At 45.8% G+C, this 18,516-nt stretch overlaps 1 protein-coding gene across 4 annotated transcripts in view; it reads right to left on the minus strand.

The window, feature by feature from the left end:
• Positions 1-8,825: 8,825 nt before the first annotated feature.
• The window catches only part of SH3RF1 (SH3 domain containing ring finger 1), a 493,515-nt gene continuing 483,824 nt past the window's right edge, over positions 8,826-18,516 (minus strand). For all 4 annotated transcript variants that reach the window (XM_069631396.1, XM_069631395.1, XM_069631393.1 and 1 more), the window contains one exon: positions 8,826-13,157. In XM_069631396.1, coding sequence (XP_069487497.1) covers positions 12,989-13,157 — 169 coding nt within the window. In that variant the 3' untranslated portion in view covers positions 8,826-12,988. The remainder of the gene's footprint in view (positions 13,158-18,516) is intronic.

The following is an 18,516-nucleotide window of genomic DNA, read 5'->3' on the forward strand; positions in this document are numbered from 1 at the left end:
TTAAGGGTTCCAGCTGTGCATCACACGATAGGCATTGACTTAGGTGGCGTGCCGGGTTGAAATCACTTACAGGCGGTGGACACATACGAGGTTGGCATCATAATATGTCCAGGGACAATTCTGATAGAGTAAGTGCATGGAAGAAAGTAATGGGAGGAAGGGAGGAGATAGGAAAAAGGAGAAAGGGAGAGAAGAGAACAGAGATTCAGCAGTCAAACGAGTGGAGAAGCAAAAGGGGAGGGCGAATACAATGGGAATTAGACCCTGGGAAATAAGGGGAATACACCGCTGCAGACACAAAAGAGGTCCTGGTAACACAAAGGTACCGAAAGTGGGATATAGTAGGGTGTTGAACCTGGGCAATACAGAGGTGCTGATCATGGTGGTGCTGCTTACAGGAAGTAGTGGGGTGCTTCCCCTGTGGAATAAATAACTTCTTGCTCTGGGGGTTATAGTAGTGCTGACCCTCTTTAATAGAGGGTTGCTGTTCCTGGTAAATAAATACAGTGCTACCCCTATGAAATACAGGGCTGCTGGCTCTCCGGAAAAGAAAGGTACTACTGCTAGGACATTCGGGTTGTTGCTGCGCCTAGGGCGTACAGGGGTGATGCCCCTGAGTAATGCAATGGAGCGGACACGGGACAGTAGAGCCGGCTAACATGACTGACATGGAAAGGCTTAACCCTAGTGAGGTTAGCAGACATTTGTACAGCAAAACACTAACACCCTGCAGTATCACAGCCTCTTCTCAGGCATTGACTTGAAAAGGACAGAGAATGGATACACCGGAGCCGTAGATAAATGGGGAGAACGCCTGCAATATATGCCAGCAACGACCGGTAGGGAAAAGGACACGAGTGATGTGTAAGGAAGTGTTTGGCTTTTATCATGTCTCATATGTTATACCTTTAGTGTTAATGGCAAATATAGGGGACCCGTACCAATGAGATGAAATCCGACACCAAGTTGGATTTTTTTTTATAGTGCACTGTTCACCATTTTCAGAGGATGGGGAGGACTGTTGCTTTACAGTAGATGAATGCAGTTTTGAAAACATAGCAGGTGGGTAACGGAAATATTCCAGCAAACTGTTTCAGGTGACATCTGATACACAATGAGGGATATCCTCCTTGTTGTTCATAGTTCGACACCATTTTATTTTTTGTATGGGCCTCTACAGCAGTGCAGTGAATAGCAAGAGGGCCTTAGAAAACCTCCTGTAACCCCCCCCCTCCCTGCCCACAAATCCAAAACTTACCATGCTGCCAGGATCCCCCGCACCGCTTTGTTTTTACACTCCCCATCCCTTCTGGTGGAAATGTGCCAACTAAAACACAAGGTTGTGCTACCAAGCAGGCTTCTGGGCCCTGAGACCTAATGCCACTAGGATCTCAGACCGTGTGGGAGTTGCAGGAGAGTTCCTTTAACAGGCTACAAACTCCATCAGCAGTTACCAATGGCAGAGGCCTGCTGCCCAGTGCCCTCTGCCTCCTGTGCTTCCTTCAGCTACGAGGAGATCTATGGGAGGCAGAGAAGATTGTGTGTTCCTCCGCTATGGCAACATGCCAGAGGGATAGAATTTCAATATTCCACTGGCATGTGTCCTACTGGAAGTGCACAGTCTCTAGAACATGTGCTATTTGCGAATGGATTCCTGCGGGCGCACACAGCATCCTACAAATCGGTGGATAGCCAAAAACGAGAGCCAACATGGTCAGGTTTGTCTTGCAGGCCGGATTCTATGGCAAGACAGGAGGCTCATATTATGCATTACAATCTTTACTGAGAACCACAGCAGCAAAGAATGAAAAACTTTGTAAAACGAAATTTTATGTAACATAACATTATAATAAAGCAATGGGAAACATCCCAGTCCAACATGGAGGGCAGGTCCTGCCCTGGGGATAGCCAATAGGGATCCAGCCAGTCCCATATAGGTCCATTCCTCTATCCACTCCCCCTCTTTCTTTGCTGCTGACCCACAGCTAAGTCACACCTATGGTTTTTTCCTTAGTCTGTGTGGAAGAAAGTTGTGGAACGTTAGTTTCAGGAAATAGCGTTCGAGAGAACGCGTTCCTTTATATGGATACCTTGTGTTAATGTATTTGGTTCCTCAGGCAGGCAGCGTGCGTTTGTTTATTTAGCCGCCGCGCGCCCCTGAGGTGATTTCGTTTAATTACTGGAGCGTGTAGAAAGCCCGCTCAGTGTTTCAATTGTATCGCGTGCAGCCGGGAGCTGCACAGTTTGTTTGTTTAACTTCCTTTTGACCTTCAGATGCGAACGTGCTCGCGTTCCTTTTTTTCCACGTGGGCCCGAGAGAAGGCCGGTTTAGTGTTTCCTCTGTATTGTGAGCACGCGGCAGTTAAGATACTTTCTGACTGCGTGCTGTTTCTGTGAAACTCACTAGCACTCGCTTTAGGCGTGCTGTTTTACCAGAGGCAAGGTTGGCGGTTCGAGCCTGCTCTCAGCCTCTTATTCTGTTTTTTTCCATATTGTGCTTTTCTATTTCATTTTGTTCATATTGCCAGGTGTAATGTTTAACAGAGTTGCAATTTGTTTTTTCATTGCCCTCACACGCTGCTCGCGTGTTTGTCTGTGGGATACAGACTTTGTACATACTCTGCCTGGGTGGCCCTTCCAAGAGTTTGTGGCACCCCGGTTTTGAAGTGAAAGTTTCAGCCTGCTTGGCTTCTGTTGGTTCAGCAGAGACCCTGCTGTTTTGTTTATACCACTTTCATATATATATATTTGAATTTTGTACCAAGTAAGATTGGTACTGTCATGGATAAAGGAGTGCTCCCCTCCTCTGCTGATGCCAGCACACAAGTGCGCGCTGCCAAAAAAAGTGATAAAGTGGTTGATCATTTGGGGGATCAAGCCTGTCATGCCCAGCCTTTGGTGGCTCAAGCTATTCAGTCCTCTCTGGACTCGGCTTTATCTGATTTAAATAATACCTTGGCGTCCGCCTTTGACAGGTTGATTACCCGTATTGCGGATTTTCATCCGTCCCAGGATGCTGCCCTTTCTACGGCATCCCAAGCCCCCAAGAAATGTAAGGCCAAAACTAAGCATACCCAGGGACAACTCAGTCCCATAGTAGCCATATCCCCTAAGAGTAATTTAAAGCGAGGATGGGTTGAATCCGGTCAGCCTATATCTTCTACCCCCTGGCCGGCCCCCGCGCCTTGTGCGCCGGTGGAGCTCCCCATTGATGTCTCCTCCTCTGACAGTTCAGATAACTCTGATTCGCCCCCTAAGAGGCAGAAAAGGAAGGTGACTTCAGTAGCCCCTCTGGAGGGCCCCCTGCTGGATGGTAGTGGGGTTCCTTTCTTTGATCCTGCCCTGATACAACACCCCAGGTCAGCCGAGTGGCAACCCTCTGAGGAGGTTTCAGCGTTCCTCAAGTTCTGGATCAGACGTCCTATGGCCAAGGAGGATCGTAATAAATTACGGTCGGAATGTCCCAGACCTTTGATCGCCGACAAGGTGGCTCTGGCGCCAGAAATAGACCAGTCTATGGCGGCTTTTCTTTCCCAGAAGGGGAAAGACCCCAAGAAAGGGGTCGATAAAGCGTGGCGTAGTTGTCAGGACAGACTGTTGGACATATTGGGTCCAGTCACGCAGATTTTTGAAATGGCAGAAGAGGCGGCGTCCTCTAATACCCCGATAGATGTTGACGCATTAAGGGGTTGGATCCAACGTACGGTATGCCTGCTCGGCAATGCTAATGCCTCCATATGTAGGGAACGGAGGAAATCTTTATTAATGAGGTTGGATTCCAAATTGGCAGACATGTCTGAGAGGGAAGGTGGCCCCTCAGCTCAGGGTAATCTGTTTGGGGATTCCTTTCTGAAAGATTTGTCAGCATATGTGCACACATTTACGGCGCTGGATAAAGCGCAGGTTAATATAAAAAAGGTTTTTGCCCCAAAGGTTTTTAACAAGGCTGGACGAGGTAGGGCCCGCTCCTCCGGCCGATTTTCCCAGGGCTCCTCCCGTCCCCGTCAGTTCGCGCCTCGAGGCGCATACCATACCTCCTCTGCTCGAGGAGCACATAACCAATTCTACCAACAACAAAACTCAGGTTGGAGAGGACGTGGCGGCAGAGGTGCCGGAAGATCAAGGGGGCAAGCAGGTACTTTCTCAGGTGCTAAGTGTTTTTTCCCCCAAAAGTCTAGGTGGCAGACTAACCAGGTTTTTTCCACAGTGGGAGGTCCTCACTTCGGATCCTTGGGTGTTACAAACGGTGCAAGGTTATCAGATAGAATTCTATGCCCCTCCTTGTCAGTTATCCATTCCCCTTCCTTTGGTGTTCGACGAAGTCAAACAATCCCTCATAGATGTGGAGGTAAGGGATCTCATCTCCAAGGGGGCGGTAGTCCCGGCCACTTACAGGGCCACTCAGTTTCTGAGTTCCATTTTTCTAGTCCCAAAACCGGACCAGGGGTTTCGCCCAGTAATCAACCTGAAGGCCCTAAACTCTTTTGTTGTTTATCACCATTTCAAAATGGAGGGAATTCACTTGCTCAGGGACACCCTTCTCCCGGCAGATTGGATGGTCAAGTTGGACCTCAAGGACGCTTACTTGGTAGTCCCCGTCTTTCCCCCGCATCAGGAGTTTCTTCAGTTCCAATGGGGGGGGGGTCGGGTGTGGCAGTTTGCATCCCTTCCTTTTGGTCTGTCCTCAGCCCCGTGGTGTTTCACCAAGCTCATGCGGCCGGTGATGGCTCTCCTCAGATCCAGGGGGATTCGGATCATAATTTATCTGGACGACATGTTGCTCCTAGCCCAGAATTATCAAACCCTATGTTCCCATCTGGAATTCACTGTGACCCTTTTACAGGATTTAGGTTTTGTGATAAATGTAAGAAAGTCCATATTGACGCCTACACAATGCATCGAATTTCTGGGCTTCAATATAGATTCAAAGCTTTGCATCCTCCTTCTCCCAGACAGCAGGCTTTCAAAAATAAGGAAAGAAATTCGTCTCCTCCTCCGGAAGGGGAGGATCTCCCTCAGGCAATTAGCCAGAGTAGTGGGGATGCTGTCGGCATCCATTCAAGCTATCTTCCCTGCTACCCTTCATTACAGAGCTCTGCAACGCTTGAAAGCCAAACATTTACGCAAGTCTCTCTCTTACTCCCAAATGGTGGATTTGCCGCCGGACGCCAGGTTGGAACTCATGTGGTGGCTCAGGCACATGGAGGCCTGGAATGGCAAGGCAATTTTTGGCCCATCTCCGGATGTAGTTCTGGAATCCGATGCGAGCAGATCGGGTTGGGGAGCCAGGTTGGGCAAGGTTTCCACAGGTGGGAAATGGTCAGAGTCGGAGAAACAGCTCCATATCAATTGCCTAGAATTATTAGCAGGGTCCTTCGCAGTTCGGAGTCTCCTCAAGGATCAGGGGAATTGTTGTGTTCTCCTCCGCATGGACAACATATCTGCGGTAAGATACATCAATCACCTGGGGGGTACCAGGTCCAAAGTCCTGGCGGATTTGGCAAGAGAGTTTTGGCATTTTTGCCTCGACAGGGATATTCTGTTGAAGGCGGAATACCTTCCGGGAGTCAGCAACGAGGTTGCGGATTGGAACTCCAGGCACCTGCAGGACAGGAGCGATTGGATGTTGAACAGGTCTCTTTTCGCCCGCATAGCGTCAGTCTGGGGTCCCCTGACCATAGACTTGTTTGCCTCAAGGCTAAATTGTCAAGTTCCCAGGTTTTACAGCTGGAGACCAGATCCGTTGGCTCTGGCCACCGACGCTTTCCTCCAGGATTGGTCGGGTCCGTTGGGGTATGCCTTCCCCCCCTTTGCCATGATAGCTCAGGTTCTGGTCCAGGTTCGCTCACAGATGGTGCCTCTGGTTCTGGTTACCCCCTTTTGGCCCTCTCAGGTTTGGTTCCCGGCCCTTCTGGAATTAGCGGTAGATATTCCCCGTCTCCTCCCTCCCGATCCCCGGTTGCTGGTGGATCCGGAGGGTCTCCCTCACGAGTTGGTCTTGCAGGGACACCTGGCCCTTATGGCTTGGAAGATTTCAGCTCTTCCTGGTGCTTCAGAGGACTTTCGCAAGACTCTATGGCAATCATCAGGGACTCCTGGGCGCCCTCCACGAAGGTGGGATATTCCGCAGCATGGAACAGATGGGTTGGCTGGTGTGTGGCTAGGCACCTCAATCCCATTTCTGCCCCTCCCGTAGAAGTGGTCAATTTTCTGGTAGAGTTGTTTAAAGAAGGAAAAGCCTACAGAACTGTTAATGGGTTTCGTTCTGCTATCTCAGCCGGTCACCTTTTGGTTTAAGGAGAGCCAGTGGGTAGGCACTTTTTGGTGCGGAGAGCCCTTACATCTATTCGTATTAAGGTTCCACCACAACCGAAGTGTTCGGTTCTCTGGGATGTTAATATGGTATTACAGCTCTTTAGGTCCTGGCCTCTTAATGAAGAGCTGTCCCTGCAGCAGTTGTTTGCCAAACTTGCTATGTTACTATGTCTGGTGTCTATTAAACGGGTCTCTGACATCAGAGCTCTGGATGTGGATAATAAGATGTTTACCCCTCAGGGGGTTACTTTCTTTATCTCACGAAGAACTAAGTGCATGACTTCCTCTATATCATATCCAGCTTTTCCTGAGGATTGTAAATTATGTGTGGTCCAATGTTTGAAATGTTTTGAGCTTAAAACTGAAGGTTTTAGACCTCCCAATACCTCTCAGCTGCTGATTTCCTACAGGAAACCCCATAAACCGGTCTCCCCTGCTACTTTGGCCAGATGGATCAAATGGATCATGCGGGAGGCGGGGGTTGACACGTCCTTTTTTGGTCCCCACTCAGTCCGAGGCGCTATGGCCTCAAAAGCAGCCTTTCTGGGGGGTAGTTTGGAACAGATTTTAAAAGCAGCTGACTGGTCTAGGGAATCCACTTTTAAGACGTTTTACCATAAGCGTATTGCTCATGTAGCGGTGAACGTAATGCAAGGGCTTTGAACTTGCATAATATGAGCCTCCTGTCTTGCCATAGAATATCTAATCCCCCACACTAGCGTGAGATGGGGGTTTAGATTCTATAAAAGACAAGGAGGCGAGTATTAATACTGGTGTTTGATTGTTGTTTCAGCTTCCAGTTGATGGCTTCGGTGTGGGAAGAAGTAAGCGATTTCGATCCAACTTACAGAAGGTTCAGCGCAGAAGTCTCCTTGGGAGTTTGTTCTTCGCTCTAATGGAGGAATGTTTCGGTGGTCGTGTGGAAATGATCAGCTTCAGAAAGAGGGGGAGTGGATAGAGGAATGGACCTATATTGGACTGGCTGGATCCCTATTGGCTATCCCCAGGGCAGGACCTGCCCTCCATGTTGGACTGGGATGTTTCCCATTGCTTTATTATAATGTTATGTTACAAAAAATTTCGTTTTACAAAGTTTTTCATTCTTTGCTGCTATGGTTCTCAGTAAAGATTGTAATGCATAATACTCGCCTCCTTGTCTTTTATAGAATCTAAACCCCCATCTCACGCTAGTGTGGGGGATTAGATATTCTGTGTATCCTGATGTGGGAAACTTGCAGGTACTGAGACTGGGAGGTAGGATGCCAGTTTCAACTGTTCAGAACTGGAATGAAGGAATAAGAAACCTAGATACAAAATGAACAAAGATAGTGCCGTCAGGCTGGTCCATAGGGCGTGCAGCCACCCCACCCCCATTGTTTTATAGGGTTTACTTGCTTCATAAAACCACAACTATGAGGTCAGCCGGCAATGTTTATGCAGTGTTTGTTTTCTTGGTGGGTATGACCAAAGGGCTGAATTCTGGAGTGGAACTGAGCGGCACCCATTTGGAGTTAAACACGAGCATAAAAAAGGCGGAAACCACGTGCGAGGAGCTGCCTAAAGACTCGGGTCTTCTGGGTGTTAAACAGCCTGGGCGCCCTCTCGGAGCAGTTGTCCAGGTAAGGAATCACTGATTGCAGACACAGGGGCTCAGTTAGGAAGGTCCTAAACGTACATGAATATAGCTGCAACGGGAGCGCAGCTGCCGATCCACCAACTAATTAAAACTGCACTTGTTCTCTCCTTCACCTGTATGCTCTGCCTGCAACCTTCGGTTGACCCCTCTTCATGTGCTTCCAGCGGCACGCTGGAAATGCAGCCAGTTTGTCGTGCTCCATTGCTGTAACCCCTTGTACAGCGCTCCACAGCAAGGTTGGTGCAGTATAAGAAAAAAAAGGCGTTGGCTTTTCTGTAGACATGGGCAAGGCATTTGCTAGACTCTGTTGCAATGGTGCTAACTGGCTCTTATGCCTTTGCACAAGCCGAAACTTTTTTTAAACAGGACTTCCGTGAAGGACACACATACTGCTTACAAATCAAGTGGCTGAAGGGGTATCAGTCAATTACTGAGCGGAGACAAAAATATTGAATGTAAAAATGGTGAATTATGCGGGGCACATTTTCCCGCAATCATATGTGAGGTGGGTGGGGTAATGAGGGTTATAAAAAAATATAAGTGGAGTGTGGGGAGAGGGGGGGGCTGCGGGGGTTCGTGCCACATAATTGCGGGGAAATGTTCGAATGTTTTGGGTTATAGGTGGCGCTAAAGCGTTACCATATAGCCAAACTAGCCAGCCTATCCATGGAAACATGTAGAAAATCCCGGCCAAATGTTTACACCGAGCATTGCAGGGACATGGTAGGAAGTGTGCAGCACAGGAATGTAATGCAATAGCAAATGCATGTGTTTATGCGCCGCTCCTGCAAGGTGCATGGATCAGGCATGCAAGCACGATGAAATTACACGAAGACACTCTTCCAATGACAAACCAAGGGAAATAAAATGCAACTTGTTTATAACATCTAATTTTAATCATCGACAAGAAAATAATCACATGACTGATTTGATTCATATATACACATACATATTTACATATGTAAATGTTGCACATTTGTGTAGCAAGCCCTTGTTACAAAAATCCTTGTCCTCGTCTCGATAATCAATAGAAAATGTGTGCACGACATTGTCTAAGAGAACTGTTAACAGTTGATATTTTAACATCCTGTACACAAGGGGGAAACATTACTAAAAACTATTAACAGAGGTAACTGAAGTCACGCAGCCTAACGGGTAGAAAGGGTTTTGCGCGTTGTGGCTGCTGTGTCCTAACCTGAAACAAGCAGCCGTGCTATAAAATGCACTACTCTTTTTGAAAATAGAGTAAAGACAGCGCATGCGCATATCCGAGTTCATCTTGGGGGGGAAAAAAAGCAATGGAATTGGCCAGAATATTCAAGCAGACGAGAGAAAGTGAATTAAGCGCAGCAGCAATTAAATACATAGCATTTTATAACTTGTGACTTGACTAACACTTTGCTTTTAGGCGCATGGCCATTTTTAAGACTACAGCCTCCATATATTAACGCAAAGGCCGTTTCAAAACAATTTAACATATCTTTGTGTTTCCATTAGTGGGACCGCTTTAGGTTGTTGAAAAAGGCTTTTCGCGTGCATTGCTTTGACTTGCAGTAGTACAATGTGCCTTTAATACTGCAAAGCTGACCAACACACACAGGTACAAGTCAGTACTGCAACACCCGAGGCCTCTCACAATCAAACAGCAGGTACATGAATGGCGTGATCAGTGTGGTGGTCTAGATTTGCTGAGACCATTTTCAAGTGCTACCCAGTTCAACCCGCTTAAGCAGGACGAGGGGCGCGCCAAGATCACAAGCAGCGTCGCCGGGGCAGGAATACCATCCTACCAATCCAGTGTCTTCTTCGGAAGCGCATGCCGTTGCAATCCACCGTTTTTTGCACATTACCCTGATAGCGCAAACACAAGCTACATGCGATCAAAAGCCAGCCGTTGACACCAAGCAGTGGTCTGATAGATGCCCAACCGTGCCAGTAAATGTCCTGAAACCTCGCTACTGAGCTCAAGATGTGCAAGTATGGTTAGGGAGCAGGACAATAGCCTGCAAAAGTAACATCAAACTGCGGTTGTCTCAATCCCATCAAACTGCGGTTGTCTCAATCATCCAGCTGCTGTGGAAGGTCAACAATGTAGCATAACCTGTCTTCAACAGCAAACTAAATTGAGATGGATACAATTTTCACATCCAACCAGAATACATTTTGTCAGCAAATTTGTTTAAAATAGTTGTTTACGGCCAAAGGCGGGCTGTGTGACCAGTAAGCGTTTTGACTATATTTGGTTTAACGGATCGACTTGAACATCTAACGTAATGCATGTTACCCTGTGTATAACATCCTCTTAAACTTGTAGTTTACTTATTCAAGTATACAATGGAAAATAAAACATTTTAACAATTCACTACGACTCCAACGGAACACCCACAGACTGTGACCTGCATTGGTGAAAGTGCCGCCCACCTATCGGCCTTGCACAGTGAAGAGTCCAAGCCACAGCACGAACCAAGCACAAGTCTCTGCCGGGGATCACAGCACCCTCACAATAGTCCTGGAAAAAAAGATTTCTTTGGAAGAGATATAAGAAATCGGGTGTGCCTATGTCAACACTAGGTTCCCACTGTAGGAGAGTTTCAAACGGACGCGACTCTGGACCCACACCTACAATTAAAAGGTTCCTTCAGAAGATCCTCTCCCCTCTCATGGGCATATCATAGTTAACTGAGCCAACACATCTTCCCGAGATCACGCTGCTCGCCCCGCCCCTGCCCAGTTCGTACCAGTGGGTAGTCCCAGAGCAGACTTCTGCCAAATCCAGACCACCGCAGAGGAATGTATTCTGAATGCAAAATAAGCACAATAAATTTGCATTGAAGTCCTGTATACGCGTCATGCACCATGGCGACGGATCAGTAGCACACATGCTAGACAACGAAAAATAACCACAACAGTTAGAATGGCTAAAAGTATGGGTTCACAGTGTCTCGTTACAGTCGTTTAGATCGACCGCAAGTCAATTTCTCAGAGCTTCTGAGGCATTCACGAAGATCTAAATGCAACGTGAGAACATATACAGGTCATCCTCATTGGCACTGTAGGGAGTTCTCAACATGTGAAGCGCCATCTTCCTTATGACACAATACGATCCACACAAACCTTTCTCCAGCCATAGCCATCTTATTGATTAATGATTTCTTCTGCTCGTTTCCCCTGAGACGTTCTTGCCAACGATGCCTTTGGGTATTTATTTGTTAAGAATGCTCAAAGAGAGATTAAATGCATTCTCCAATACCCATGAAATTTAACATTTAATTGCTTCTAAATGACAGCATTTTTTCTCAAGTCTTTATGTATATCATAAATACGAAGGCTAACAGTTCAATTTATGTACTTCGCAACAGATAATTACTTTCCTGTAGAATGAAACGGAAGTAAAATGGATGCCAAACTACCTTGGGATTATTTACCCCTTGCGTCCATAATACAAGCAATTGTCTCAAACTGTTCCTAGTCCTAGATATGTGCTGGTCAGGAGGGGCTTCCCTTTCATGGGTAAAGTGCCATAGTTTCATTATTGTGTGAGCCGAGTACCGATGATAAAAACGGGGCGTTATGCAGGGGGTCGGGGGAGGACAATACTGGCAGGCATGAACCTGGAAAACAACCCATTTTTCTTATGCTCAAGAAAAATGTGCTTCCCAGTCCACCTACTTCTCAATTTATCTAGGCAACCATGTTTGAAATGACATCGAGAGCCATGGATGAATCTGGGGCACAGTAGGGTAGAGATGCGATCCCACCAGAGAGTTGGCATGGAAGGAAGCCCAAACTGAACCCGACAACTACCAGCTGCTCAAGAGCCTTCGCCACTGCACTGGACCTCGCCCCGTAAGACTGTAGTGATGGCCCGCCTGCTCCAGGTTTAATATTGAGAACAATCTCTCTCCATGCTACATTAACCTGTGCATGCGCACCCGGCATCCCCGGTAGTTCACGTGCATTGTACTTGTACAGCCTGTAAACAAGCTGGGCCACGGCATTAACAGCAGGGTCTTGGTTTAGGTCCAACTCTGTGCTAGAAAGAGGCAAGTAAGGACTACACCAGAATCCCTGCACCTCGGCTAGGTACTTGCACAGTGTAACTAAACAATTCTCAACGGCCCGAAAGACGCCTTCAAGAAATGGATCACAGAAACGGGCCATTCTTTCCGGTATACATTGGGCTAATACAGAACACCAACAGCGACGGTGCAAGGCGACTCGAACGCCCCCGCCTATCATGCTGAAATAGGAAGAACACATTTAGTAGATATGACCTGGTATTGCCATGGTTTGAGATATCCGTCAATTGTGCCATATCAGTTCCTGCCTGCAAGCGATGACCATGCTGGCAAGAGCCCCATCAACGGGAAAGATTCTATTAGAACACAGGTCCTACCGCAGCTTCCAGTTTACACACACACCACCACCATTACAGCTCCACAAGGCTATTCCTTATAAAACATACATCACATTCCAATGTCACCCTCTTCAGGGCCCGAGAGTATTGGAAAAAGGAAACGCACTAGACCTAACTAAAAGGGTGCTCATGAGCCAGAGGTAAAGCTTTGCAAGGAGAGAATCCAGCGTCTCCTCGGGTAGCGCGTCATAAATTAAATCACCAGTCAGAATCAGAGTTCCAAGCATATGACTTTTACAAAAGAAAATTCGAGCTTTCAAAAAACAAATAAATTATTAGTTACAACCTTGTAAACAATTGTTTATTTGTTAGGCATTCTTAAAAAAAAAAATCCAGTATATTAAAAAATCGAACGGAACAGTACAAGGCACAAATCACACTTTTAAAATCCAGAGTGATAGGCCAGCCAGGTGTGCCACCTTTGATCGCTGGTGCAATTGTGCTCGAGGTTGTACCTCGTCTTGAGGTCATTTCCGTGTCATTACAGTCCTCACGTCAGCATGCCCTAGACGGTAGTTTCCGCTCTCAGAAACAGTCCTGCCATGATGGACGCAGCGCGAGATGCACTCTGTAAATGACGTGTTCCAGGTGAGGAAAGGGGGCGACTGTCACGACTGCAGTCATATGTTCTCTACAAAGCTTCCTGGGAACAGGCCAGTCTTTCCGTTGCGCTGCAGAGTGCCTTTGTACCAGCCATCCTCGCGCTTCTTGTGCACAAAGACAATGTCGCCTTCCTTGAGTTCAAGTTCCGCCTCGCTTTGTGGGGGATAGGACACCACAACCCTGCACCTAAAAAAACAAAGGACTGGTTAGTTTATTTTATTGTGTACTAGTTTACAAAGAAACCTTTAACAAAGATTACAAAAAATGCGAAAAAAAGTAAAAGATATACATTGTCAAGTAGAAAATAGAAAAGTGCAAATTACAGTCCATGCAATGAGAGTTTAAATTATACATGTTTATAAAATCGGTGGCAATCTAGTAAAAATATTACTCAATTCATGTTCTAATTCATATTTCTACTCATATTTCTACCCGGAAATGGTGTCAAGGTATCTAAAATCAATTTTAATTGAGGTCTGTTGACCACCTATCCAGAAGTGGAGTGTTGACAATACAGCAACGTCATGAACGTAGCCCATAAAGTAATGCTTTCTCAAGGATTAAAGTACAGGACAACCTAGGAAGAGAAGCTCTAAGGTCTCACTTGTGTGACGGTTAAGGGAAATTCTACAATACCAGAATTCCCCCAGCATTTTTACATAAGCACCCTTTATTGCCAAAGGCGGAAACAAATTAAAACAATTCCAGATTACTGGTTGCATTCTTGGGCAGGAAATGTAATCAGATAATTAGGGCGTCTGTGATGAGGTTTTTCATGTTGATTTACATACGAGTATAGTTTAGAATTTACCAACTGATTTTCTAGTATTAATCCAATTCTGGAGCCACAGTTTTCTTCTTTACCTCCTCTGGATTGGATTTAAAAATATCTGGGGTCAGTTCTAATTTTGCTAATCGGACCACATGTTGAACATAGTGTTCAAGTTATACTATTTCATGTTAAGGACATTTGTACTGTGCACAATCACCACCTGAGTGGTCCCCTGGTGCTCTGGTGGATCTGAAACGGAAAGGTGGTAGGACAAGTTAGTGGGACCGAGTGGGAGAAAGAGCAAGAGCGCTGTGATGTGCTGTTGGCAGCTTCAGTTCGGTTAACTCCGTTCCCTGAGCTTAGGTGTGCTTAGAAGTTTTCTTTTCCGCCATTTGATGTATACCAATTAATAATGAATTCGGGAATGGATTTAACATTTTCCTATACAATGACAATTTTCTCCAATTAAAACATGGCAGCCAAGAAAATCACTCCCAGCAGGTAGCGATTATAATTGTCCCTCCATGTTTTTGCCATTGCCACTCACATCCCAAGTCAACCATAAGTAATTCTGTGACGTATGCAACAGTGGTAGAATGGAAAAACGGACATATTCAGTGTTTTATTTTTCGTTTGTGAAACATACAATGCCATCATTGCTTCCCAGTTGTCTCCAAGTTTCCCTTTCTGAGTTGTACTTATTTGAAACCCTGAATATTTCCAAATTGGCAAAGATTTCCAGTACCGTTTTGTCAACGTACCACCGGCAGGATTTCACGTGCTTCTTAGTTCTTGGAAGATTTAAAATCATGACCTTGGTCTTTTGGACACTCATTTCCATATCATCTTACTTCATATGATTGGATCCCTGTGGTAACCCAATCGGAGTTCTATCAAGAAGGACATCATCATCCACATAAACAAGATGTTGGATAGAAATTGACGCTAAGCGGGAGGAAAGGTATTGACTTTATTTAATGAGTGTTTTAGATCAACGATGCAAAGGTTGAATAGAGGCAGACCCAAAACACATCCATGTTGTAGACCGCTGAATTGAGTCAGACATTAAAGATGTCGCATTGAGCCGAATTGGACATTTTTGTGCAAGTGTATATACGTTTCAAAATATTAACTACCTATTCCGGATAACCGTTGGTCAATTCTTCCCACAGCTTATCACGATTAATTCTATCAATCTAGGCCATCGAGAGGTCTACGAAGGTAATGTAAACAGGTTGGTTAGTTGCATACGTAGATGCCGAAAATAGTGTTAGGATTAGACCATTTAAAGCAGATCCTATGACCTTTCTAAATCTGGTGTTTATCCTCAACACCGAATTTATGTGACCATGTCATGAGGTGTTTGAGAACAAACATCGAGAAGATTCTGTCTAATGGGGCGATCGGTCGATAGTTACTAGGGTCCGATCTAGCAGCCTTTTTTATATTGGGACTATAAACAAGAATAAACAAACACCAGTTTGAATAATTTTAGTGAATAAAGATTTCAAAATGTGGGCCCACAATTCCGAATAGACTTTGAGTATTTATTAAAATGTGTATAAAGCGGCACACGCCCGTAGGCATCAGAGCTCACAAATAAACAAAACAAACCAACACACAGAAATCAGCAGGGAGAAGCCAGAGATAAGCAAGGAGAGTTGAACAATAAGGGTTTCACCTCCTTCTTGAGTTCAACCAAAGAGGTAGATGATCTGAGAGGAACAGAATACCATTCCACTCCAGGGGGGCATTGATTTCAAAACATGCCCCCCTAATTTTCTTCAGTTTAAACTGGGTTCGGTATAGGATGTTTGTGTTTTTGGAGCAAAGTACTCTAGATGGGTGTTGGAGGGAAATCCTATCCTTAAGGCGTTTAGGGGCAGCAGAAATCGAACATTTGAAGGTCAAAGCAAGATTCTTGTGTTTAATTCTTTGTTTTACAGGCAACCAATGGAGTTCCCTCCGAAAGTCGGATACGTGGTCCGTTCTGGCCAACGCGTAAACAGCCCTTACGGCACCATTTTGAGAGGATTGCAGACGGGTCAGGTTAGTTCGAGTAGTACCAGCAAGCAGGCTATTACAGTAATTCAGTCGAGAATTGACCAGAACAGTAGCCAGGAGGTATCTATTTTTTTAATGTAAGGAAATGTCTAATCTGATGGAGGAGCCTAGTAACATAGGCACAGGAAGAGCAGATGTTAGAAACATGGGGTTTCATGGACATTTCAGGGTCAAAAATGACGCCCACTGTTTTGACCTTAGGACTCACCGAAATCACCTCTCCATCAGGGGTAAACTGAGAATAGTTGGGTCAATCGACTTCAGCCGAGGGCCAGAGGGAATTACGAGGAGCTTGGTTTTACTGTTATTCAATGCTAGGGCATTATGAGCCATCCAGGATTGAATTTTGCTATATATGTGGTCAATGGTCCTAGCATCCTCATTATAGCAGCCGGTCAGCTCAAACAGCACCTGGGTGTTGTCCGCGTAGTTGGCATAGGTGACACCCAGGTTGTACAGCATATCCAAGAATGGTTTAATATAGATATTAAAGAGGGAAGGCGACATGCCGGAGGCCCTGTGGCACTCTGCACGACTGACTAATGGGAAGGGCTTCAGCATTACCCATAGCAACCTTGGGCCGAAGAAGGAGGCGATCCATGAGACCGCTTTTTCTGAGCAGTTAGCAATGCTGACCATCCTCTCCCGGAGCAGGCTGTGACCTATAGGATGAAACACCGCAGAGAGGTAGAGCAGCATCAGAAGCACTGGGTGGTTCCTTTCAACAATGTTGGAGATATCAGACTTAAGGTCCAACAGTGCTTTTTCAGTGCCGTGTTGAGCTCTAAAGCCAGACTGTCGCGAGGCCAGTTTCTCATTAGCCTCTATAATTTGCAATTGCAAGTAGGCTACTCTATCGATGATCTTTAACAAAAATTGAGCATTAGTTACGGGGCAATAGTTCCCTGCCACAGCTGGATCTAATGTGGGCTTCCTCAGTGGGGTAATCCAAGCCTTATTCAGAACTGCAGAACAGTACCCTCCTTGAAGGAGGTGTTGACCAATTTGGTGATCCAGGGGGTGAGAACGTCAAGGAAACCCTTAAAATGGGTTGTAGGACATGGGTCACTGGTACATGTGGTAGTCTTAACATTTAAAATAATGTCCGGCACTTCTTTCTCAGTACACTGGTGAAAGTCAAATGTAGGCAGGACTCTATGTGCAGTATTCTGAGGAGGGCCACTTTATGTATATCTGAGGCCTCTCAGTCATAAGAGAAGCATCTAGAAAGTTCTGAGCGTGAACATTTAATTTACATGCAGGACATTGTGAAACAAACCATCTCCTGCCACTAGCAGACATTGATGACGAATGCACTGGAGAAGAAATATGCATGAAAGAGAAGGTCTTAAGGATTTGTCTAAAGGGAAGGGTGTCCTTTTGAAGTCTAATCTGAAGTCAAAGTGTTTGCAAATGTGGGGCCCCACTCCCCGAAGGAACTCCAATCTAGTGAGCTCCAAAATGTGGGGCAGCTTCCTCTCAAAAGTATACCAAACAGATGTGAAGTGGGCATGAAGAGAGACTGTTTATTGCTGAGCTAAGAGGGCCTTCCCACGATGCCCGCGGGCTGTGTGAGCGCTTTAAAAATGTAAATAAATAATAAATAAAGTATCTACAAAGGAAGATCAATACTTAAAACTTGACAAAAGCTAAAACTGCCAGTAAAGCGTACAGCATACTTTGGTTTGGTAATCTGGTTTTACGGCAGTTTGGGTGCTTTATGTAGGGCAGCTTAACCTGTTGTAGGTCTTGGAAATGGTGCCCATAGGACCTACTGCTAGGATCCCAGCCAAGCCTTTCATGTTCATTAAATGTGTTGCACTTTCACATTATTTGAAATACAAATCAGGAAGTTTGTGTTCAAGAACAATTGCAAGCAGTGAGTCAGGTTACACCACCAGGACGCAGAGGGTTGAGGGGAAGGGTTGACCCAGATAAAGATGGGAGTCTCTCCTATAGTCGATCAGACAGAAAGATTGGAATAGCAGTTGAGGAGATCTACAGAAGTATTTCTGCATGGCTTCCCGAATCTTGTAAACCGGGTCTTGGTCTTCTCAGTTTCGAGGCTAACCCAAGGCCTATGAGGGCGACCTAGCACTCCATGTCTGGGGGCAAGAGAGCAGAAATTAAAGAAACACAGGAATGTACACGCTTGTGTGTGTTCAATAGAATACCGTCCTGTGTGGTTTGCATTTAACACAAACTGGCAGTCTTCCATCTCATGTGGCGAGTTGGAGCTTAAATGTAAGAGCCCATTGCTGGAGTGTAAAATACACCAGCTAGTAGGGGTGTAGCCAATTCCTGAGATGTCTGGGTCCCTTCATATACCTCCTTCTGGACTAGAACCAGATTTCATGATATTTTGCTCTTTCCAGGTTACCCACAAAGCTGGTGAAAAGTTGTGGCCATGCTTGCCCTGCGTTGCGCTGGTGGATGTTGGATTATCTGTAGTGTGTCCCTAAAGAAAAAAAAAATAAGACTTTGTTCTACTGTACTCTGGCCCGGTAATAGTCTAGGCAGCCTTGACCAAGCTGGTTTCAGAAAAAAAGCAACTGATTTGGTGCGTGTTTTTAAAGTTCTGGGGAGTACCTCACAACCACAAAATCTGCACTCTTAAAAATAAATTGTGTTTTCATCACACCTTACTTCCGCGCACTCTCAGCACATCAATATTCTGTTGGTAACCATCACGGTGTGGGCATCAACATG

The sequence above is a fragment of the Ambystoma mexicanum genome, chromosome 6q (assembly GCF_040938575.1).
Source record: "Ambystoma mexicanum isolate Mex_15411 chromosome 6q, UKY_AmexF1_1, whole genome shotgun sequence".
Taxonomy (NCBI): Eukaryota; Metazoa; Chordata; class Amphibia; order Caudata; family Ambystomatidae; genus Ambystoma; species Ambystoma mexicanum.